Raw genomic sequence first — 24,657 nt, forward strand, 5'->3', positions numbered from 1 at the left:
TTTTAATACATTGCCTACAATTCAAAAATTTAATAAATTTTATACATATATAACTAAAAAAATCAAAATCTTAGGAGGGCTAGGGCCCTCCCTGTCCCAAAGAGGTCCGTCTCTGTGTGTGTATATATATATATATATATATATATATATATATATATATATATATATATATATATATATATATATATATATATATATATATATATTTATTTATTTATTTATTTATTTATTTCCAACTGTAGTATTAGTATAGTAAGAAAATCTTTTATTAATAATTAATTTTAGTGATAAAAAACTGTTAGTTACTATAATGATCAATCTAAATACCAATTTGCAAAATAAAAAATTATTGGTTACTAAAATAGTCACTAGTATGAAAAAAAAAATCATAATTAATTTTTAAATTAGCTTCTAAAATTTAGCTATCAAGATTTTGATTATCAAAATAAATTTGTTACTAAAGATTAATTACTAAAAATTTTATTACCAAAAGAATTAGTTTATAAATTAGACTCTAATTAATTAGTGACCAATTATAATTTTTTATTCATAATAGTAACTATTTTAGTAATCAATAATTTTTTTTTTATAAATTGATATCTAAATTGTTCACTATATTAACTAACCATTTTTTGTCACTAAAATTAGTTATGATTTAAGAGTTCTTTATTAAAAAAAATTATAAATGTTATAAAATTAATAAAATATAATGATTGTATGTATATATTTTTTATAATGTTAATGTAAATTTAATAATAATTTCTATTTTGATACTTAATTACATATTAAAATAGCACACATGTGTATCAAGTGTTTCCATTATTTATATGTTTGATTAAATATCTTTTTAGTCTCCTAACTTTAATGCGAAATTAAAATTTGTTTATGTTTCAAATTTTGATATATTTTAGTTTCTAAATTTTAAAAATTAATAAATATGTAATCATTCTAATCAAATTGCATTAATTATATATATATATATATATATATATATATATATATATATATATATATAATATGTTTTCATTTAAAGTTGAAGAACAAAATGTTTCTCAGTTTAAAATAAAAATGAATTTCGAATTTGAACTAAACATATTTTGACATAATTGGGTTTAATTGCAATGTTGACGTCCTTTAATTTGGATGGGATCTGTATTTTTTTTTTTCATAATTTTGAATTTCCATTAGATTTATAAATTTGTTCTGCATCTCTATATTGTTTTTAGTTGAACCCTAATCTAGCATATGTATATAAAATGCTGCTTTTCAGATAACGTTTAATAGATCTCATCAAATAACGTGACATTACTTTTGTAAGCCATGTTACTTAAAAAGAGTTATGCATGAGAAAATTTAAAAGATGAAATATTTAATATAAATTACTTAGTTAAGTCTCGTGCAGTTGCTTATGAAAGTTGACTTACGAAAAACAAAGTTTATTAACGAAGTTTTGTGCAAGAGCACGTGGTGTGAAATTGCTGATACAATATCATTGTTTTGTATAATAAACTATTGCTTAAAATTGTTGACGAAGGTACCACAAAGGCTCATGGTGAAATTTTTTTAAATTAATATGTAGATTTGGTAGATTCGTACACATTAATTTCAAAATTAAATAAAAAATCATGCGCACGATGTTCTTAAGAGCAGATATACAATATACGTGCTCTAAAATTTACAAGAAAAATAAATGATTGATTGAAGTTACAAATCATGGGGAATCAAAATAAATAGTTTAATATAAGATCTTTTTACTACGTATGATTGGTCAACAAGTACTGAAATTAATTTCATGATATAGACGAAGGGAAAATACATTACCATAAGATCCACAACCGCCACGTGCTTAAAACTATCTTCAATTAAGGTGACATTACTTCACTTGACAAGACAAACCCGAGATATAAAATATGATTTAATCAAAATTATTTCATTCAATCATTATATAAAATTTTATTCTTTTCATTCGGAAATATGCACTATACAAATTTAGATTAAATTACTCCCTTTATTAATTTACAATTGTTTATACTATTTCTAACAATTCATTTATATATTTAGAAACAAAGTTTCAAACTTCTTTCACTATATATCATTAACTCCCTATTACATTAAAAAAAATGGTATTATCGACGACCATTATTGGCCGATAATAAATCAAATCTGTCACTGGCTCGTATTATTTTATGGAATATTAGTAACATAAAATCTATTGATAACTTTATTGTTTGTAAAATTTATTGACGAATTTATAAAATCCTTTGATAAAATTTATCGTCAAATAATCAAATTATCAAAAAATTATTTTCGATAACTGTATTATATACCGTTAGTTCAAAGATCTTTATTATGGATCCGCATCCAAACAAAACTTCTGAATAATATACACAATACCTAATACAAAATGATAGATTATAAACTATTGAACTAATAATATTATATAATGAAAAGTCCTATACAATTAAAACTCCTAATTATATAAACTCCTAATAATGAAAACTTCTAACAATTAAAATTTCTACCAATGAAAATTATCAGTTGCAATTAAAACGTGATGAGACAACGGATTGAAAAATAAAAAGAGTTTGAAAATTGAGTTTGAAGTAGCCACCATAATTTATTATGAAAAACTACGAAAAAACAATAAAAATAAGAACTTGTGTAGCTCTGGTTAGCTCAATTTTATTGTTTTTTCATTATTGTTCCTTCTATGTGTTCTTACACTGAATTGCAATGTACAGTTTAACATAGAACTTGTGGCGAGAATAAACTTTTCTCTTATTTCTTTCTTATAAATTTGGGTTTCTTTTCGATGTCAAGTTGTGCATTATTGAAACTATCACAACACAAGTGGTAAAATTTGACATGTTTCATAAAATTTGTTTGATAAGATTTATTACAATTTTATTATAATTTTACATAATATTGATAACTAAATGCATTTTATAAGCATTAAAATTGGTGAGGGATTAGCTAGGATTTAGTTATAGATAAAATATTATAATTGGCGAGGGATTAACTAGGGATCAATTTGCTACAGATCAGCGAGAGATTTGCTACAATCACTTTGTTAGGGATTAACGAGAGATTTGTTATAATCACTTTGCTAAAGATAAGCGAGAGATTTGGTACAACCACTTTGCTAGGGATTAGCTAGAGATTAGTTAGGAATTTGCTACAACATTTTGCTAAGGATTAACTACAGAGTAATTTCCTTGCTAATTAGCTACTTATAATTTAGCTACGATTCAGTGTTCTCACCGTTTCTCACTAATCCTTTGCTAAATTGTTTTGCGAGGGATTAACTATAGATTATTCTCTCGCAAATCTACAAATTTGTTGTAATGTTAGTTGAGAAACACATGTGAAACGTCAACTAAACTTAATAACATTTGGTTAAAAAGATTAAATTCACGCATTTATAAATATGGAAGACTAAATTAGTCCAAAGTTTCAAAATTTTACTAATTTTAATTTTCACTAAAAGTTAATGGACAAAAACATATTTCACCTATTATTATTGTTATTATTGCTATTATTAGTATTGATATTGATTATATTATTATTAGCAGTAGTATTATTAGTATTATTCATTACGTTGTACTTTGTATATAATCCATTACTTTAACATAAAAAAAATCAATATTAAAATAATAATATTATTTTTTAATTAATTTGTTATAAAAAAAATACTTGTAATTCAATACTCAACTTTTTTTCGTACTATACTCTTTATTTAAATATATATTTTTAATTATACATAATTACAACAGTTAAATATAAATAAATTATTTATTTAAATATAGTAAATTTTCTTAATATAAGTTTAAAAAACACACTAACCCATACGTATACAATACCAAGGTTAAATAATATTGTTTCTTAACATCAATTTCAACTTTTTTGTTGTATTTATCCCGTATGGGCTGCACAATATGCTTTAGGTGTCCAGCTTCAAAAAATAATATATTTATTACTAATATTTTTTTATTAAATTAATTATAAAATTATGTTTAAGAAAAAAATGCATCAATTTTTTTTACTAATAAAAAATTATTAAATTAATTATAAAATTATGTTTTAAAAAAATAAATTCTCAAAAAATATTTTATTACTAATAAAGCTCTATTAAAGTAATTATAAGTTGATGTTTGAGAGTAAAATTTAATTAAATTATTATTAGTGTCGATTAACTTTTATTAGTATTAAAAATGATTATTAAAGAATTAAAATCTTTATTTAGTAAATTATAATTTTGTTTACAAAAAAAAAGAAGGATTATTTATCTTTATTCTCTTATAATCAATATGTATTCTATTCCCTTTTTTATTTTTTTTGTGACTTCTCTTATCTCTCCTTACTTGCTTCTTTTCTAAGAGTCATTCTTTTCTAGTTTTGACAGATTACATTTCTTGAATCTCATATTGTTAGTGTGTACCAATGTCTTCATCATCATGATTTCTGGTTAGTATGTTTTTTTTAGTGTTGTTGTTTTTATTCTGTTTTGAATTTGTATTAGAATTAGAAATTTATTCTGCTCAATTTTTATTTTCAATACTTTTCGATTTACAAATTTTGAGAATTTTTTTTTGTATATATCTTGATGAGGAATTGAAATTTTTCTACAAAACTATTACTTAGATTAGGGGTTAGTCTTTGAAAATAATAGATTAATTGGAGCATAATTCAAAATTAAGTTTTTGTAGAAAGATAATTTAAATTTAAGAATAAAAAAGGCTTACTATAAAGTTGAGAAGAACTTCAGTTGTGAAAAACATATTAGACTAATAAAGAAACAATTTGATAAAATCGTAGAGAATAAAATTGTAAAATCTCTTCAAGAATCATTTAAAATTGATTACTTATAATATATTGTAGATAAAACAATTATCACACTTCAAAGTATATTTGAACAATTTAAAATATATGATGATATTTTTTTATTTAGTGTTAGAAAATTAAAGTCACTGGATTATACATTTTTTAAAGAAAAATGATTAAACCTTGAAAAATCTTTAAAACATGATAATTTGTTAGATAATGATGAATTTAATTTATTTGAGATATGTACATATACATACATCTCATCTTAGTATAATATATAATTCAAAAGTTTAATGATAAATTTTAATCATATAACAATATTATTTTAATAAACATCTCTAACCCAATTTTATAATTTAAAACAGACAAATCTATATCTAAATATTATTTTTAATTTTATTATTATTATTTGTATTATTATTATTATTAGGATGTATATTATTTTTTATTATTATTAATAGTAGTACTACTAATATAATCTTTTGATATTATTAGTTATACTTTCTATGTTATTACATTAATTTAAAGAAATCAATATTAAAATCATACTACTTATTTTTATTTAATTAATTATAAAAATATACCCATAATTAATTATTTAAATTTTTTATATTATTTTACTATGTATCTAAATATTATATTTATAACTATATATAATTATAGCACTTAATATTATTATATAAATAAATTATTTTTTAAATATAATAATAACTAATTAATTTTCTTAACACAAATTAAAAAAAAAAACAATGATATGTGCATAACAAATGCACATAAATACGGGTCTAAGACTAGTTTACAAGAAAATCTTACAAATATTTATTTCATATTATATTTTTAAGAAAAAATCATAAAAACTTCTACAAAATATTTTTTAGAAATTCAGCAAATTTTTTTGACTAAATGTTTTTCACAGAAAAATTGCTTAAAAATGACGTTTCTATTAAAACAATGTTTCTTAGTTGTTCCAAATTAGTTCAAATCTAAACTACCATTTTTCCTATATAAAAAATATCAGCTAAAATGGATGATATAAGTCACTAAAAAGTGTGATGTATAAAAGTGCAAAATGGAATTTAAGAACATTAACATAGAGATGGGAGATATTGAGGATATTTATCATCAAAGAGTCATGATTCAATCGTACAATAGATCATGAAATTGCTCCCGAGTTAAAGCTTAAAGTTGAGTGTTCGTAGATTTTTTTATAAATGTTATTCAATTATTTTATTCATGTAATTTTTTTAACTCATTTGAATTCTTAATAGTTTCATTATCTAACTCTAATCATAAGAACTAAAATTGATGAAAAACAATGAAAAACATTTGGAGTAGACTTAGTTTCTATAAGGTAATAACTTCATATATGAACAAATATTTTTATAACTTAAAAACAATACACGCCTCAGCCAACTTTATTCAAAAAAGACATTCATTTTACAACTTAAGAAATATAGTACATACACACACATACATTGCAGTATAGTTCATGAAACACCTTGTAGCAGAGAAAGCCAACATGTCTAGAGATGCATTGCTCAATTTCCAACTTATCCGTGGAGCATCTTTCTCTACAGATAAACTCATATCAAATTTATTCATGGAAAACCCTTCAAGAACTTAATTTAAAACAATTCAAACCTCCTAAAGCAACACGCATCAGCTCCTGTATGAATACAAGAACAACACTTATTCAAAAACAAATATACATATGTTGAGAAGCATTCACGTTTCCTGTTTCCTGTAGGTATATAGGGAAACTTTATTCATGAACAATGCACTTCAACACAAAGAAAAAGCCCTCTATTTTTTGATAGTTGTAGTCAGGTCGCTATCTTTTCCATCTTTGAGTCCCCTGATTCCTGCAATTTCAGTATTTTTTAAAGATCTATGGTTAGAGAGTGGAACAATCTAAATCTATTCATGTCTGAACTTTCCTTTCCTTTCAATCTTTAAGAATAAACTTGTAATGTTATCATTAATTTTAAGATCCAAGCTTTACAAAGATGGACACTTATAAATGTAAGAAGGAAAATAAACTCACTAAGATTCCATGTCTTCTCTGTTGGCGTGCTTGATAAAAAGAAGAAAACATGTTTTCAAGGGTACCTACCATAAGCAAATGCAACGACAGCAAGTTTCTTTCAGCTGACACAATTTCCTGAACCAAATTATTTACAAAAAAGACGTGATTAGTGATGACCAACACTTATTAGGGAAAATATATATTTTGATTTAACATTTCATATTTCTTCATTTATGTAAAATGCAAAAACAGAGAAAAGTTATTAGATGATGAAGGCCTTCACACTAATTAGTGAGTAGAAGTTGTTCAGCATATGCCAATTCCATTTCTAAGTGGAATAGATAATGAAATAATGTACTAACTTACAAGTGAAGGGAATTTGTCACCATACTAACTCAGGATGCCTCCTCCTCAAACTGTTGCATGATCAGAGCTTTTGTATCACCTTTACAACGGATTTCATCTATCATTACATTAAATTTCGGAGGCACTTTATCACGACGACGGAAAATTTTGGTGCTGAAGCATTTGTCAACCCTCACTCTTCTCAAGGATGGGAAATTCAAAGTGGAACTCCCCGTGTAAAACATTTCAAATTTGCCTAATGAGATAAGAGTCAAAATCTCAAGCTTCAAGAATATCATCTCATTTTCATCTTCATCTTCACCTTCTCCTTTCTGTTCATGTTCATCTCCCTCTTTTGACACTATTTCTTTCAGAGATTTACATTCTGTGACCATGATCTCTTTGAGGTTCACTAACTTCTTGGCGACTGAAGATGTAAATAAATACTGCAATTGGGGACAGTCGCTTGCAAACACTTTTTTCAGAAAAGAGAAAGACATTGTAGAAGTAGAATGCACTCCTATTGTTTCAATATCAGGGCATTCAAAGACATGTAATTCGTGAACCTTCTCGCAGATTGTGTTTAACCACGATGAGTTCTCTGACTGGATGGACCGGATAGCAGATACTTCGACTAGTATCAATTTTCTTAACTGTAAGAGCATCCCATCCTCACCAATTTTGGGGTTTTGAGCAAGGAAAATCTCCGGATTATTGCATTTTTGCATAACCATAATCATTGCTATTAAATTGGGTGCTTTATGGAGTATTTCATTGAGCACTATAGGCATCTCACCCACATCACCGTCCAAGTCCAGTAACATTTTGTTTACAAATTTGAAGACCCCTTTAAATTTTTCAGACCTAAACCTTGATCTTAATGCCAGAATATGTTTCCAATCGAGATTCAATTCTCTCAGGTTTGAAATGACCTAACAATTAAAGCAAAATCAAATTCAATAGAAATTAAGAACTGACTTAGACAAAAAAAGGGAAACAACTTAGAGTGTAGATTCTTTGTTGCGCACTTACATCTAGACTTGAGATCAGAGGTCGTCTGTTAACTGAAGTACCCTCACCCGTGGAATGTGCACATTGAAACAACTCCAATTCATTACAATCAAACACAGATAATTCATTTAAGGCTGGGCATTCCAAAGCAAATGTTTCAGGGTAAAAGCAAGTGAGTTTTGACAACGAAGAAAGATCCAACTTCTCTAAACAAGGGAGCACAAACTTTTCTTCTCTGTCTTCTTCTTTTTCTACAATTTCTCGTAACTCATCACAAAAATTTATTTTAATTCCTTTGAGACTTTTCAGATTTTTTGCCATGGAAGCAGGAAATAGAGTTTCCAATTTTTCACAATTGCTAACAACAATCTGCTGCAGATTTGGAAAGATGAGAACTCCATTTTTCTTGTTTTCCCAAACACGTGTCAGCTTCGATAGCCCTTCTAAGGTCAAAATCCTCAACCGGGATGCTATTTCCATACTGTCACTGTCATTCATATAAAAAATTACCTCTACCGTTGTGCTATCCCGTACTTCCAACTCTTCTAAGCTCTTTAGAAGAGCTAGAATAGGGGATGGAATTGCACATGACAAAGTACAGTTCTGAAGCTTCAAACTAACCAAATCGCTCAACCATCGGTTTTGCAGGCGAAAGTTACAATGTGGATCTTCTTGTAGCTTAAGATAATCAGAAAAACACTCCTTGTCCACTGATTCAATAAACTCCTGAAAACATTACAAAAGTTTACTTCTATAAATTTTATAAATTACTTATGAATATGCATTGAATATGATAAGGTTAAATAAATTATAAATATCATTCCAAACACATCCTTGAAATGTTTACCTTTCGTTGTGATATCCCTTTTATTCTGGTGTTTAGATCTTGTGGAGGAGGTAAATCATTTGGTTCCAGGTCTATGGATAACGTAATTCCCATAAGGGATTCGATTCCTTGGGAGAAAATCTCCATGTTGGGGCAGCTCCATATTGTCACAATTTTCAAAGATGATAATTGCAGAGTCTCACTACCGGAATAAAAGCATACTAAACTTGTTAAGGATTTGAGATAAATGGTGTGGAGTCGCTCAAATTTAATGGCTTCAGAAGTTGCATCTCCCTCTTTAACCACTATTTTTGTTAGTGATTCACATTCGATGACACTAATCTCCTCAAGGTTCATTAACATTTTGGCAGCTGAAGATGTAAATAAGTACTTCAAGTTTGGACATTTGTATATAAACAGTTCTTTCAAACAATAGAAAGACACTATAGAAGTAGAATGTACTCCTAATGTTGTCAAATGGGGACAGTGGGAAACAAATAATCTGTGGAGCCTCTCAAAGATGTTTAAACTTGAGGAGTACTCTAACTCGAATAATTGTGTAGTGGACACATCATATAGCCTCAACATTGTTAACTTTCCTAACATCTCCTCCTCGCCAATTTTAGCATTTTGAACAAGGAAATTCTCGAGACTTTCACAATGCATTACATTCATTTCTATTAAATTTGGAGCCTTGAGTATTTCAATGGGCAACATGGGTATTTCATTCTCCTTGGCGCCAAAGAAAGACACGTAAATGCTGTTTAAATTTGGGAGGCCTTCTGTAGATTGTTGTGACTTAAGCCATAAGCTTAATGGCAAAATTTGTTTCCACTCAAGAGTCAGTTTCTCCAGGTTGGAAATGACCTAACAATTAGAGCCAAAAACGAATCAGATCGAAAGACATGTGAATTAGATAAAAGGTGAAAGGATAAAAAAGTTGTAATTGCAGATTCTCTGATGCTTCACTTACCTTTGGATCTGATATAAGAGGAAGTCTGCTGCTTGAAGTACCCTCACCCATGGGATCATATACACTTTTAAATAACCCTAAACCATCACAACTCCTCACATCTAAGAATTTTACGGAGGGGAATTCCAGAGTGAACATTTTAGGACAAGTGACCCGGGGCAAGTTACGGAGTTCCAAATCCTCTAGACAAGGGAACACAAACTTTTCTGTAACACATGTTGTTTCTTCCTGTTCAACTAAGTCTTGCAAATTTTTACAGTTATTTATTTTAAGCTTATTAAGATCCTTGAGACTTTTTGCCAGGTAAGTAGGAAATAAAATTTGCAGCTTTGCACAATTACTAACAACAACCTGTTGTAGATTGCGAAAGATGAGAATTCTGTGAGTGTCCTTTTCCCACACATGTGTCAGCTCTGATAGGCCAATTAATGTCAATATCTTCAATTGGGATTCTGTTTCGTTAATCTCAGTGTCGTCATTTATATCAAAAATTGCCTTTACTTGGTTGCTTTCTCGTACTTCTAGCTCCTTTAAGTTCTTTAAAAGAGCAAGAATGTAAGATGGAATTGCATATGATAGAGTGCAGTTTTGCAGCTTCAAAGTTTCCATATTGGCCCACCATTTGTTTTCCAGACCAAGTTTACAAACCGGGTCCAGGGCTTGAAAAAACTCCTGTAAATATTACAATACTTTTATCATCAGATATATCCATTTCCTGCTCGGCTTTGTTTACCTATAAAACAACACTACAAATCTACAATGGTTCTTGTCTTATATTCTTTAAATTCACTCAAACTAGAGTCATAATTAATTGATTCAGAATTACCTGTTGCAGGAACACCTTTTTTACCGAAGAGTTAAGATCAAGGTAGAAGACCAATTCATCCCTTGAGACGTTTAAAGCTTCAATTCCTCTAAATGAAGAATTCAGCTGTATGCGTCCTCTAGAGAAAAACTCCATCTTGGGGCACATCCATATGTCCACTTGGATCAAGGAGGGCAACTGCAAAGTGGCATCACCTGAATAAAAGCATTTCAAGCTTGATAAATGATTTAGATCGATGTGTTTTAACCGCTGTAATTGGATCTCTTTTGAAATGTCATCCTCAACTTTCAAGACTATTGCTTCCATTGATTCACAGTTATTGACTTCTATATACTCAAGGCTCTCTAAGTTATTCACTGCTGGTAATGTGAATAAATACTTCATATCTTGACAATTGGTTATGTACATTTCTTTCACATGCTTAAAAGACACTGAAGGTGAAGGAGTAGAATGCACTAGTGATTTCAAATCAGGACAATTGACAACCTCTAAATGTTGGAGCTTTTCACTGTCACAAAGCAGGTTTAACCATGGTGAGTCCTCTGACCCAATGGACTGGAGTTTCGACACACCATTCAGTCTCAATGATTTCAAGTGTGTAAGCACCCTTTTCTCAACAATTTCTGGGATTTGAGTTTGAAATACCTCGAGCCAACTGCAATGGTGTATACTCAATTTTGTTAAATTGGGCATCTTCTGGAGTATTTGAATGGGCAAATCAGGTCTTTCGTTCTCATCAATAATAAATACAAGCTGAATATCATTTAAATATTTGAGGTTGTCCATAGGTTCTCCCAGTATTGTCCTTAACGCCAATGTGTGTTCCCAGCCAAGTATCAATACTTCAAGGTTGCTAATGTCCTAGTGAAAGAAAATCAAATAAAAAGCAAGGACTGAGAGTATTAAAAGGTGAAACTTAAAATATATACATAGAGAGAGAGAGACGGATAAAATAAAAGTGTTCATTGCATGTTACTTAATTACCTTCAGATCAAAGAAAATGGATTGTCTGTTAGCACTTCCAAATAGCTCCATCTTTGGACACTTCCACACGACTAGTTCCTTTAACGTAGAGCATTCCAAAGTAAATGATTCTGGGTAAAAGTAAAGGAGCTCTGGCAGATCAGCAAGTTTCAGTGTAGTTAAGCAAGGGAACACAAACACAGCTGTTGTGTCCTCTTCCTTTCTAACAATTTCATGCAATCCATGGCAATGCATTATTTTAAGTTCGTCAAGCTTCTTAAGACTTTTTGCCAAGGTAAAAGGAAACACAGTTTGCAGGTCTCTACATTCACTGACATTGACTAGCTTCAGATTTTGAAAGCTCTTGGTTCCTTTATCATTTCTTTCCCACACATCCTTAAGGTGTGGTAACTTTTCTAAAGTCAATTTTTGCAAGTGGATTGCTGATGCAGTACTCTCTTCAGCATTCATCTCAAAAATTACCTCTACATTGTTGCAACCTCGTACTTGCAGTTCTTTTAAGCTCATCAAATAAGGAAGAATATTAGATGGAATTGCACATGGTTGAATTACACAGTTCTCAAGCTTCAAAATTTTCAAACTATAAAACCAGCTATTTTTCTTTTGCAGACCAGCTCCTCGTTGCCAAGTTTCGTGTAGTTCTTGATGTTCCGAAAGGCTTATCTCCTCCATGCCTTCAAAAAATTTCTGTGAATATATATTGTGTAAGTTCATTGTGTAATGACTCACTCAAAGACAACTTGTTATTGATTTTTCTTGTACATTTTGGTTAGATAATAATTGGGTAGCGTTTTTCATATTTCGGTTCTTTAAAATGATAACTGAAGCCAAAAACATAATTCTTTGACTTGTTTTGTATTACCCACAAATTCACACAATTTTTTAAGTAATTTCATGGTTTGAAGTTAACTTTTAAAAATAACAAAATAGAAAAGAAAAATTTAATCAAGAAAACATACATAATTACATACCATTTCCTCGAACATTTTTTGTATTGTAGCATTTATATCTCCTTCCCAGCAGAATCGTTTGTTCTCTTTTCCATGTACAACATGTACATTTTGTAAAATTGGTGAGCTGGTGACTGTTTCTGAAAATTTATCCATATTATAACATGCGCTCACAACCAATTTCTCCAAAGATGGAAATTCAAAGTCACAATCAGAGACACAAAAACTCTTGAGGTTCTTAAGTGAAACAAGCTCTAGGGCTTTCAATTGTTGAAAAACAACTCTGTCAGATTTTTGTCCATCCTTTCTTACTATTTCCATCAGGGATTCACATTTTACTACTTTCATGGTGTTGAGCTGAACCAAACTTTTTGCAGTAGATGCTGACATTAGACTTTGTAATCGATCACACTTGACCACTTCTAGATTTTTCAAGCGAGTAAAAGATACAGAGGAAGGTGCTATTGTAATCATATTACAACAGTTCTTCAAAATCAAGAACTCTAACCTTTCAAGAATTATGGCGGGTTCAAAGCTTATCTCTTTGAGATTCAGCAAGTCTATCAACATCAAGCTTTTCAGATTTGGAACTACTCCCAAGTTTTCAATTTCAGTATCTTCCTTTAGAGGCAATATATTTTCAAAGTAACAATTATTCAGTGATAGGCTCTTCAAATTAGGATTTCTATGTAGGAAAGAGTATAAAATCTCAGTATTCATTAATCTAGATAAGGAAAGCTCTTCTAAGTTATCCCTTCGATGGTTCCCTTTACCCATATAACTTCTTGGTGACTTTGCATGCCAGAACTCAATTTGCATGGACTTCAAGTTATTGATAACCTATAATTGACAAACACATAAAGAAAAATATGATTATATTCATATAAATGTACAGATATTTAAATAAAAGTGGAAGAATTTGTTTCCATTTTTATAATTTTCTATTTAATTTTACAAGAATTAGAAAGTGATGATAAATAATTAAAGGGCGCAATACTAGTACCTTTTCAGGAAAGAACGCATGTACAGGATTTCTTTGTGCATGCTCGGTTCCGTTGTTGAATGGTTCCAGATTGTTACAAAATTTAATAGACAACTCATTCAATGGACAGGATAAATCATAAGCCGTTGGGTAAAAACTCGTAAGTTTTGGCAGGTCTGAAAATTTGATGGTGCTTAGTTTAGGAAAGTTAAATTTTTCTCTATCCGTGTTGGTAACTTCCCTTTTGGCAACAATTTCATTCAGTCCACAGCAATCACAAACCACAAGAGATTCAAGATTATCAAGATTCTTGGCTACATAAAATGGAAATATATATTCCAAGCTCTCACAATCTTGAACCAAGATCCTCTTTAGATTGTTAAACTTGGGAATCCCTACGAGGTCTTTATTATTAATTCTCCATACAATCTCCAATTTTGGGAGTGTTTCTAAATGAACATCTTGCAAGTTATTAGCTACATCCCCGACTTGCTCACATATATTAAATATGGCTTCCATGGACCTGCAATTTGTAACTCTCAAGTTGCATAGACTCCCAAATATTCTTTCCACTGCATTTTCAAGTTTGTGACACTCCTCGATAATTAGAGTTTCTAGTGTGTAAAAGGAGTCTGAAGGGAGTTTGGGATACCATATCTTACTCAGACTAATCATGTTGGAAAGTTTCATATTCTTCAATTTTGGAAAGATGCTACCCTGTTTTGGTACACAACAGTCATAAGTTAGTCAAATTATTTATAAAATAGAGAAACCAAATCAACAAAAAGAAAAAGCAACAAGTACTTTGATTATAACAAACATTAAAAACTCTTAAAATTTGAAATGGACTAATATAACATTATAGATCTATAAACAATCAACATCAGTTATTGTACTATTTGAAACATCGATTGTGGGTGTGCAATTTCAAATTGTAGCATTGAATCTAACCAGACCGATTTTCTTACCATAATATCCTTCTCTGTATCTTGTTTAGGTAGGAAGATACAACTCATCTTTTTACAGTCACTTACATAAAGGCTTTGAAGATTCACCAGACAATTGGCCATTGTAAATGACATCAAAGATTTTAGTTTCCAACAACCATTCACGTCCAAATGTGTCAAATTTTCAAAAGATAATATTTCTGAAGATTGGCTCCTGACACTCCATATTACATCAATTTGGATCGAGGACAACTCTAGTCTCTGTAATTTTGAAACTCCAACCTGCAAAGAGACACATGATTTTAAAAAACTAAGGAGTTGATTTTAAAGTTTAACTCCTTACAAACACTTTCCTTTTTTTAGTTGAACAGAACAAAAATGTGAAAAAAGAAATTTTAGTTCTAAAAGATTAAGAAATTTAAAGGATAATTTTAAACGCACCTTTTCGTGGAAAAGTTTTCTTTCCTCTCCTTCTATATAAGGAGTGGCATCAAACCCAATGAATTTAGACAAAGAATGCAACTTCAAATAGCGTAATTCAGGAAGCATAGGAATCACAGTTTTTTCAGGGTTGATAGGTGGTCCCACATAGATAACTTCCTTCAAAGAGCTACATTCGGAAACTTCAATTGTTTCAAGAACTTTTAAAAGCCCAACCATGGAGATTGAGAATACATTCTTCAATTCACCACAGAGATTAATCTTAATGACTTTCAGTTTACCAAAGGAGGGTTCTGAAAGTTTACATGAGCATATTTCATCCATCTTGAGATTATAGAGACTTAGTGACTCCAATTTTGGAAAAGCTTTCTCAGGGTATTGCCTGTCCTTTGGATGGATGAGAGATTGAATGGTAGAATTATTTACAATCCACAAATGTTTGAGATATGGAAATCCTTTCAAATTCAATCTATAAAAGAGGTCGTGGACAATATTATGAGCTTCATGGACACTGTTGTGCTTTTCATGGACAGTATTAAGTTCTAGAAACAAATTTTCAACTCCTTCAAACAACATTTTGATCCCCATTAGAGAATGAATGTCAGATCCATTTTCCAATTGTACAGCCAAAAATTTCAATGTTTCATATTTCTCTGGCATTTGGAAACCAGTCTCTAAAAATGAACTCAAATCTCCAATAACAATCTTGTAACTATCTAACTTGTCAAAATACAAATTCTTTGGCAAATAGGAAACATTTGGGATTTGTATGTCTAGAGTTGTCAATTGATTCAAATGATTCAAATCAGAAAGAAGAGCTATTTTACTTTGACGTGTTTGTTCTTCATCCTCCCATTGAATCAAGGTATTTCTCATATACAACTCCTCCAGACTTACCATGCTAGATATGACACCATGTGGAATTTTTTTAAGTTTAGGGCAATTGCTTATGTCAAAAATTTGTAGCATTTTTAACTCATTCAACTCATTTGGCAAACTTTTAATATCAGATCCTGAAAGACTAAGAACTCTTAACCTTTTCAGCACTCCTATGATGGATAATTCCTCATCTAGCATGGAACATTGCTCCAAACAAAGCATTCTAAGTTTATACAAGGATGAAACTGATGAATCAATGAGGGGGAGATCAATACCGGTCAATATCAACACTCTAAGTTCTTTCACTCCTTTGAAGAAGTTTTTGGGTATTTTCGGACGTGGAATATTATTAACTATTTCAAGGACTCTAAGTCTTGGGTAATTTAACTTCCCAGGAAAATCTTCAATGAAATCACAATGATGTAAGGAAATTGCAGCATACCTTTGAAGTTTATCTGGCCATTCATCTAGCCTTCCATTTGTCATTGTAAACAATTGATTTTCTTTATATGCTATGGACAAAGCTGCTCTGCGAACAGTATCTGGCATTGTAAAATGGTCACTTGAATAACTGTCAGACAACAAACCTGCCTCTTTTAACTTTGCAACCAGCATAAATAATTTGTCTCTGGTTTGCCTTGCTGTGTTGATTCCCTGAAGAAAACCAAAACCAATACAATATTTCACCAAGTCCATAATCAATGCGTCATGACCCATGCGAGCACAAAGCAAGAATGTGTACTTAAGTTCCTCATCTTCTAAAAGTTCATAACTCAACTTCGTAGAAAATTCAGGTACTCCAGTTAAGTTTTGAGATTCAAGTTTTCGATTAGTTTGATCCCATACAGAAAGGCTCTTATTTTTCAATGCCCTTGCAGTAGTAACTATAGTCATTGGCAACCCTTTACACTTGCTGGCAATTTGAGCTGCTAATTTGTCATATTCAGAATTCTTATCACTTATTCCTGCCTTTTTCTTGAACAACATCTCTGCTTCCTCCTCCTTTAAGACATCCACGGGGAAAATACTCTCTTCTTTCCCTTCCATTTGAGTTAACAACACTTGTTTGATTTCAGAAATCATCAAAATCTTGCACCCTTTGTATTGAGGAACAAAATTTTCCGCTTTCACTCGATCAGAAGCATCAACAGGGGATTTTCCTTTATTTATATTCTTAGAACCATCAACATTCATCAAGATATCAACATCAGGGGATTTTCCATCACTAACATTCTTCAAGCTATCAACATCAAGGGATTTTCCTTGGACATTTGTTACGCCATCTTCTTTCTCTAATTCACATGGAATCCCTAGCAGGTTAAAGTTCACTTCTTCCCAAAGATCGTCTAGGATTATGAGCGTGCTCTTATTCTCATTATTCAATATTTTATGTATCCTAGCAGCTCTTGCAATGTCACTTTCCTCCTCCAATACAAATCCCAACATATCAGCAATTTGTCCTTGGATTTTTCTTACATCAGGGTTTTTTGTCACACTTGCCATGGTCACCACTTCGAACATCTTATCTTTCAAGGCTTTCTTCACAACCTCTTTCACTAAAGATGTCTTGCCAACGCCACTCAACCCATGAAGACCGATCATTCTAACACCTGGCTTTTGAAATTCATCAGTAATCTTTTTCACAGTGTCATTTCTTGATGTATAGCTTTCATAACCAAGGTTGGAAAAAAAGGCAGCCATGGAGGGTGGGCCAGACCAATAAGATAAAATGTCAAACTTTGCATTTTGCAGTAACCCATTTGCCTGCTTTGTGATATCTTTTGCTTTTATACTTCGACGATACCTTATCCCTGGCCTGGGAAGGTAACCACTGTCGAAAAACTCAAACACCGCACGTTTATGGCATATTTCATCATCGTCGAAATCCTTATATGCGCGAATGAGTTTATCCACACTCTCCATCCATTCTTTAACTTCAACGTGAATTTTTCTTCCATGTCGACGTTCTTCCTCGTCAACTGTATGTTGAATAGAATCTCTCTTCTTCTTGAGCTTCTCCACAACATCTTTTACTTGATCAACTCTTGCCTCGTACAAGTCCAGTTGAATCAATTGCTTCTTTAGCCACGCCTTTGCTCGAGGTGACGATGTCAAGAAATGATAACATGTTATTAGAGCAGCCATGCTACATCTCAACTACATCTTTTCTGCATGCGTACAAGTAAATCACAGACTAATACTATTTATGAGAGAGTATAGTTGAAGGTAACTAATCAATAATTAGATGAAATATTGTGTTTCATAAATACTAGTTTATGTTCATGTTCTTTTATCATTTTTATAAACATAATTAATTATATTAAGTTAGTAATTTATAATTACTATTCACCATAAATATTAGAAAAATTATAAATATTATCATAATTAATATAATATAATATAATTATTTTTATGTATATAGATTTTATAAATTTAATATATTTTTTATTTTAATAATAATAATAATAATAAATTTCTTAATTATAATTTTTTTATTACAACAAAAAAAAATAACACAGATGTAAGGCGGGATATGCGTAGGTTTGACTATCTCATCATGAGATGGTAATAAGGCGGGACAAATCATGAGATGGTAATAAGGCGGGACAAATACGAGTTTGATCGTCTCATACTCATCTTTTTGTCAAAATTCATTCTCATACACATCATTATACTTGATAGGTATGAAATTTTTCGGTTTTTTTACGTTTATGGTATAATTATACTTGATAATTACTGAAATAGACAATTTTTAAAAGAAAATACCAATATGGGAAAGTTTTATCAGACTTATACAATTTCAAAAACGTCGTATGCCACGAACTTTAATAAGAATAAACAAGTCGTACACGACAAATATGACTTCAGCTTGATATTAATATTAATAAAGCGGAGTATTTTAATTTTTATTGAAAAAACAAAGTCACATGTTAATATAGCGACTTAGGATAGTAAGTCATATTTTTCATTTGCAACTTCTTGAACATATAAATCGAGATTATTGTGTACAAGTCTTTTAGAATGAAGTCTATGACTTTAATATCTTCTATTTTCTATTTTTTAGTTAAAATTATAGATTTAGTTTTATTATGACGATGCCTATTGTTTTTTTATATTTAATAAATTATATTAAAATAATATAAAATAAATAATGGAAGACATATTATTAAAAATTGTAAAAAAGAAAAAAAAATAATATTAGTGAGAAAAAAGAAATATTATTAAGAAAAATGATAAAATATATTATAAATGATCATATTATTCGACTGCTCTTTTAAAATAATATGATCATTTACGATATATTTTATCATTTTCTCTTGTAATATTTTTTTTTCTCCAATAATATTTTTTTCTTCTTTCTTTAATTTTTTTAATGATATATCTCCAATATTTATTTTATATTATTTTAATACAACTTATTAAATATAAAATATTAGGCATCAGTCATAATAAAACTAAATCTATTATTTTAACTAAAAAATAAAAAATAGAAAACATCGAGTTATAGACTTCATTCCAAAAGAATCATATAACGAAACTACAATTAATATGTTAAAAGAAGTGGTCGATGAGAACTACAACTTATTGGCCCAAATCGTCCAATTCACATACAACTCTTTTTTTTTAATAAAAAATAAAATACTCCACCCTATTAATATCAACATCAGACTGAAACCGTATTTGCTTTGTACAATTTATTTATTCTTAATAAAGTCGTACTTGTGACATAAGACTTATTCTTTTAAATTGTATAATAAGTCTGATATGACTTTTCCATATTGGTAACTTTTCTAAGAATTACCCATTTCAATAATTATCAAGTATAAAAAAAAACAAATTGTTCTAACGTCCTCATCTTCAATGAAAAAATGGGTTACCCATAGTGCATTCATACCCACTTCTCTATTCTTTCAAATATTATATTAGTTAACTTTTTTACAAAAATTAAGTCACAACAAATAAAATATGATATTATAAAGTAGTATTTATCTTTTCTCTATTATCAAATTATCAAGAAACAAATTATAATGATATAAATATCAAATAAGAATATCAAATGACAATAAAATAAAACTCAAATAATAATGAGAAAAAAGTAAACAAATGATCAAATTTGTGTGATATAAATAAGTTACAAATTAAACATCAAAGAGAACTTAATACAAGTTTTTAAAATTAGCTAATAAATTAAAGGTGAGTTAATAATTTAAAACAATGACGGGATGAATGTCAAGATAGATAAGGAGACATAGGAGAAATATAAGTTAATATAAGTTTTTTAAATTATCTAATAAATAAAACATATTTTACTAATTTAAAACCAGGATATGTATCACCCAGGGATAGGTATTGGTGTTAGAAATTAGGAGGTTATTATAGTGCACTAGGGTTGGTCAAAACATGCCAGCTTGGCCCGTTAACGGGTCGGACCGGACTGGCTCGTCAAACAAAAATTGATCAATAATTACAACCCGTTCTAGGACGGACTAATAGGTCGGGCAAGGCTGTTCCGTCCAGTTTTTTTTCTTTTTTTTTAATTTTCTAAATTTTTTTTAATTTGTTTTCAAATTTTTCAAATTTGTTTATATATACATATAAAATATTATTAAAGTTATATTTAATCAAATAAAATATTTTTTAAACTTTTAATTGATTAATTAATATTTTTAATTAGATAAGTTAAAATAATTATTACATTTACATATTAAATTATTCAATTATAACTAATAATTCAAACTTAATTTGTAGGGGTTAATGATTTAAATTACAATACTATTATATATTTATACATTTAAAATATATAATATAAAAAATTAATCTTTTTAATTACTTTTATTTTATTTTATTTTTTCAAAACGGACCAACGAGCCAAGACGAATTGACCCGTACTTTGGCCTGTCAAGTTGATAGACTAGACGAGACGGACCAGAACGAGCTGACGAGTTGAAATCTTCAACCCAACCCATTCCTTTTAACACGGGCTGATGGTTGACCCGTTGACCCAGCCTATAGTGCACAATAATGTTCTATTATGCAAGTTAGATTCTTTTGTGTTATATTTCTTGTTCACTAAATTGAAATATTTACACCTTCGTAATTTGTCTAAGAGACTATATCATTCTCAATAAAAATATAGAAAAATAAAATAAAATTCCTATTAGTAGAATCAAGAGCAAGGTTCTCTATGGGACTTTCTTTGCACTAGCAAATGTCAAGTGAAATATCCTTTGTGCAACTTAACAAATACGAGGTAGAATGTTTTAAGTGTCATAAATTTGGTTGTTAGATTTGCTTCTCCATGTTATACCGGGTTTGTCTATGTTCGACCCGTGACGAATCTTTAGTCAATATTTTGGGATGTCAAAATTTTGATTGAATTATTTTTTTGGTCTATTATTTTGTCCAAAAATGTCAAGTTGGTCTTCTAGTGTTTTTTAGTCTTAATTTGATCTCGATTTTTTTTAAAATTGATGCAATTTGATTTTCGTCGTTAAATTTTTTGAAGCGGAACAATAATTTTTCATCAAAATTGAAACTAGGATTAGGTCAATTATACCAACAAAGCAAACTATCATTATTCACAACTTCAATTTTGATGAAAAAACCTTAGTCCAATTCAAGAAATTTAACGAAAAAATAACAAAATTGCATCCTACTTAAAAAATCGAGACCAAATTAAAATTATAAAAATTAGAGGACCAACTTGATATTTTTGAACGAGAATAGAAACCAAAAGAGTAATTCCAAATTTTTTATATAAATTAGTAAAAACATTGTATTTACTTTTTGTTATGATAATAAAAAATAATAAAATTATAATTATTGTTATTATTAGAGTTATAAAATTAAGTATAAATAAAGTTTATTTTACTATAATTAATTTTAAAAAATAATTAAATAATTAAATAAAACAAATAATTACTTAAATTTATTTTTATTTTAAAATATTTAAAAGGTAAAATTGTAAAATAAAAGTGGACAAAAAAAAAACAACTTTTCCTCAGATATAAATGTATAAAAATTTATTAGAATATCAAATATATAAAATATATTAAAAATATTAAATTTTGAAAAAATATATTTAAAATTATATACTAAATTACATAAATATAAAAATAAAAAATGGGGGACATGATTCTTAGTCCATACCAAGATCCGCCTTTGTATTCGACACAGACACATATAGGTGTGAACCACAATTAGGAATAGTAGAAAATGTGTTGAAATAAATAAATGAGACAAGTATGTCTTATTATATAATAATATATAAGAAAAACACGACTCAAAAAAATAAAATCTTAAGTTTTTTTATGTTGAGAGTCGTATTAATTATCTTAGATCTATTTCCACTATTTATTTCTATTTGGGTTAAATTTGTTTCGAGAATTCATACTTTATTCGTGATTTCAAATCCCCATTTTAAAAAATTTAGAAATTTAGTTTGCATCTATATGTTTCTTTAATTGAACCTTAAATCCAACCTAACATATGTATTCAAATGATGTTGGGAGCAAATAAATGTATAACAAATTAAAAGCTAAACTAAAGTTATATATTTTTTACAATATAAAGACTAAAAGTCATCTTCAGCGTAATTAATTGTTCAGAAATATTGTTTATATCTAAACAATGTCTGATAGATCTCATCACATAACGTGACATTACTTTTATGTGCCGTGTTACTTAAAATATATGCTTGAGAGAATTTAAAAGATAAAATGATTTAATATATACAACTTGTTTAGGTCACATGGAGTTCCTATTATTATGAAAGTTGACTTTAAGAAAAAACAAAGTTTACAGTAAAATTTCGTACCACTTGGCGTGAAATTGTTTATGCAATATCACTGCTTTGTATAATAAATTATATTGCTTCAAAAAAATTACGTAGGTACTACATAGGATCACGGAGAAAATATTTTAAATTAGTATGTAGATTTTGTAGGATTCTTACACAAATTTCAAAATTAAAATAAAAAATCATGCATATAGATACTATTAAGAAAATATACTACTTACATATGCTCTAAAATTGTACAAGAAAAATATTAGAGTTGGAAATCATGCGGAACCAAAATTAATAGTTTATATAAAATCTCTTTACTACTTATGATTGACCAACAAATACTTAAATGAATTTAATGATATAAACGAACAAAAATACATTACCATTTACATTAGAGATGATCCACAGCGTCTCGTGCTTAAAAATAACTTCAATAAGGTGATATTACTTCATTTGACAAGACAAATCTGTGATATAAAATATGATTCAATGAAATTATTCCACTCAATTATTATATAAATTTTTATTCCACTTCAATATATATTTTGGATAATATAATATATTTTTTATCTCTTAACTTTGAGCAAAAATTAAAATTAGTTCATTTTTGAAATTTTAGACCAATTTAGTCCTTCATCTCTAGAAATACATAAATCTAATCTTTTTAATCAAATTTTATTAAATTTATTTGATATTTTGAACGTGTTTCGAACACATTTTTTAGCTAACATTTATGCCAAAATGTGTCAAACAGTATAAATAACTCAAATATTATTATGAAACGCATTTAAAACATCATAAACTTAACAAAATTTGGTTAAAAAAACTTTATATTAATTTCAATTTCAGTGGGAGTCAAGGAAGTAAAAACATATCCTGTTTGTAATGTTTTGGGTTTAAAGAAATTATAAATTTATCATATATAATAAAGAATTTATTACGCGGAGATAATTTTATTTCTGTAATATTAGTGATAAGGAGTCGGGATCTAGTATCAAAATCTTCTACATATATATTTATTTTATGACATGTTGTGTAGGCAGGTTGAAATATTGCTAATATATTTCATTCTTTAATTTTGTTATTAGTTATTATCGAAAAGAAAAAAAAAACATCTAGAAATAAATTTCTAAATTACTTTCACTGTATAACATTGATTCCATGTTATATCGTCCGGTATATATTTAGTTTCATTCATATAATGCGAAGACGCTTTTTCTAATAGCAGCAGTAATGAAATTAGAAAAACTTTTTTTTTTGGTGAACTTTCAAGATTGATAAATTGAACTGTGAAAATTTTAAGTAGCAGCAAAGTAAGAGAGGAAGGGAGTTTAAGATTGTAAGAGGATTTAGATTATAGATAAAGTAAATATGCATTATTCCATGGATGGAACAAACCTAAACTTGAAATAAGAAGGAGAAATATAGTGTGTACCTGACAACAATCAGAAAGTGTGATGAAGAACACAGAGAAAGAATGGTAGCTTCCTCCAATCACTTCAAAGCATTGAGATCAGAATGAAAAGGAAGTTGTGAGAACTCACTCAAAGGAAATATCTGCTTTTAATTAATGTATACCAAATACAACCTGTGTTGATGTTACGTTACAGCCTGGTAGCACCCTCCAAATGCGTTGAATTTGACTTTTATAATCATTGTTTTGGTTGTTATACATTTACTTATTATGTATTGGAATTCTAAAATTCTAGGTGTGAAATGGAGTTTTGGTGTATAATAAACATTACTTATATATTATCTTTTAGGTTATTTGTTCTTTGAGTGGTTGACTTTCGAAGCCCTCTTAGAATATTTTTTCTTTAGATGAGACTGTATTCCACGTGAAAACAAATACCATA

At 28.9% G+C, this 24,657-nt stretch overlaps 1 protein-coding gene across 3 annotated transcripts; it reads right to left on the minus strand.

Moving 5' to 3' along the window:
• Positions 1-6,216: 6,216 nt before the first annotated feature.
• Positions 6,217-24,319, minus strand: LOC114167045. Of its 3 annotated transcripts, none has more exons than XM_028051966.1 (14): positions 24,237-24,319; positions 23,185-23,268; positions 15,136-18,182; positions 14,716-14,976; positions 13,769-14,464; positions 12,787-13,605; positions 11,816-12,502; positions 10,832-11,692; positions 10,006-10,677; positions 9,054-9,899; positions 8,228-8,932; positions 7,217-8,127; positions 6,938-6,985; positions 6,217-6,686 (listed from the first exon to the last, which is right to left on the minus strand). In XM_028051966.1, the coding sequence occupies exons 3-12, from the start codon at positions 18,157-18,159 to the stop codon at positions 7,246-7,248; spliced, it is 9,453 nt and encodes a 3,150-aa protein (XP_027907767.1). In that variant the 5' UTR covers positions 18,160-18,182; positions 23,185-23,268; positions 24,237-24,319; the 3' UTR covers positions 6,217-6,686; positions 6,938-6,985; positions 7,217-7,245. The 3 variants fall into 3 exon arrangements, with proteins under 3 accessions (XP_027907767.1, XP_027907765.1, XP_027907766.1); XM_028051964.1 differs by having other exon boundaries at positions 6,869-6,985; XM_028051965.1 differs by lacking the exon at positions 23,185-23,268 and having other exon boundaries at positions 6,869-6,985; positions 24,237-24,300.
• Positions 24,320-24,657: the final 338 nt, after the last annotated feature.

Source organism: Vigna unguiculata, chromosome 10 (assembly GCF_004118075.2).
Source record: "Vigna unguiculata cultivar IT97K-499-35 chromosome 10, ASM411807v1, whole genome shotgun sequence".
NCBI lineage: Eukaryota > Viridiplantae > Streptophyta > Magnoliopsida > Fabales > Fabaceae > Vigna > Vigna unguiculata.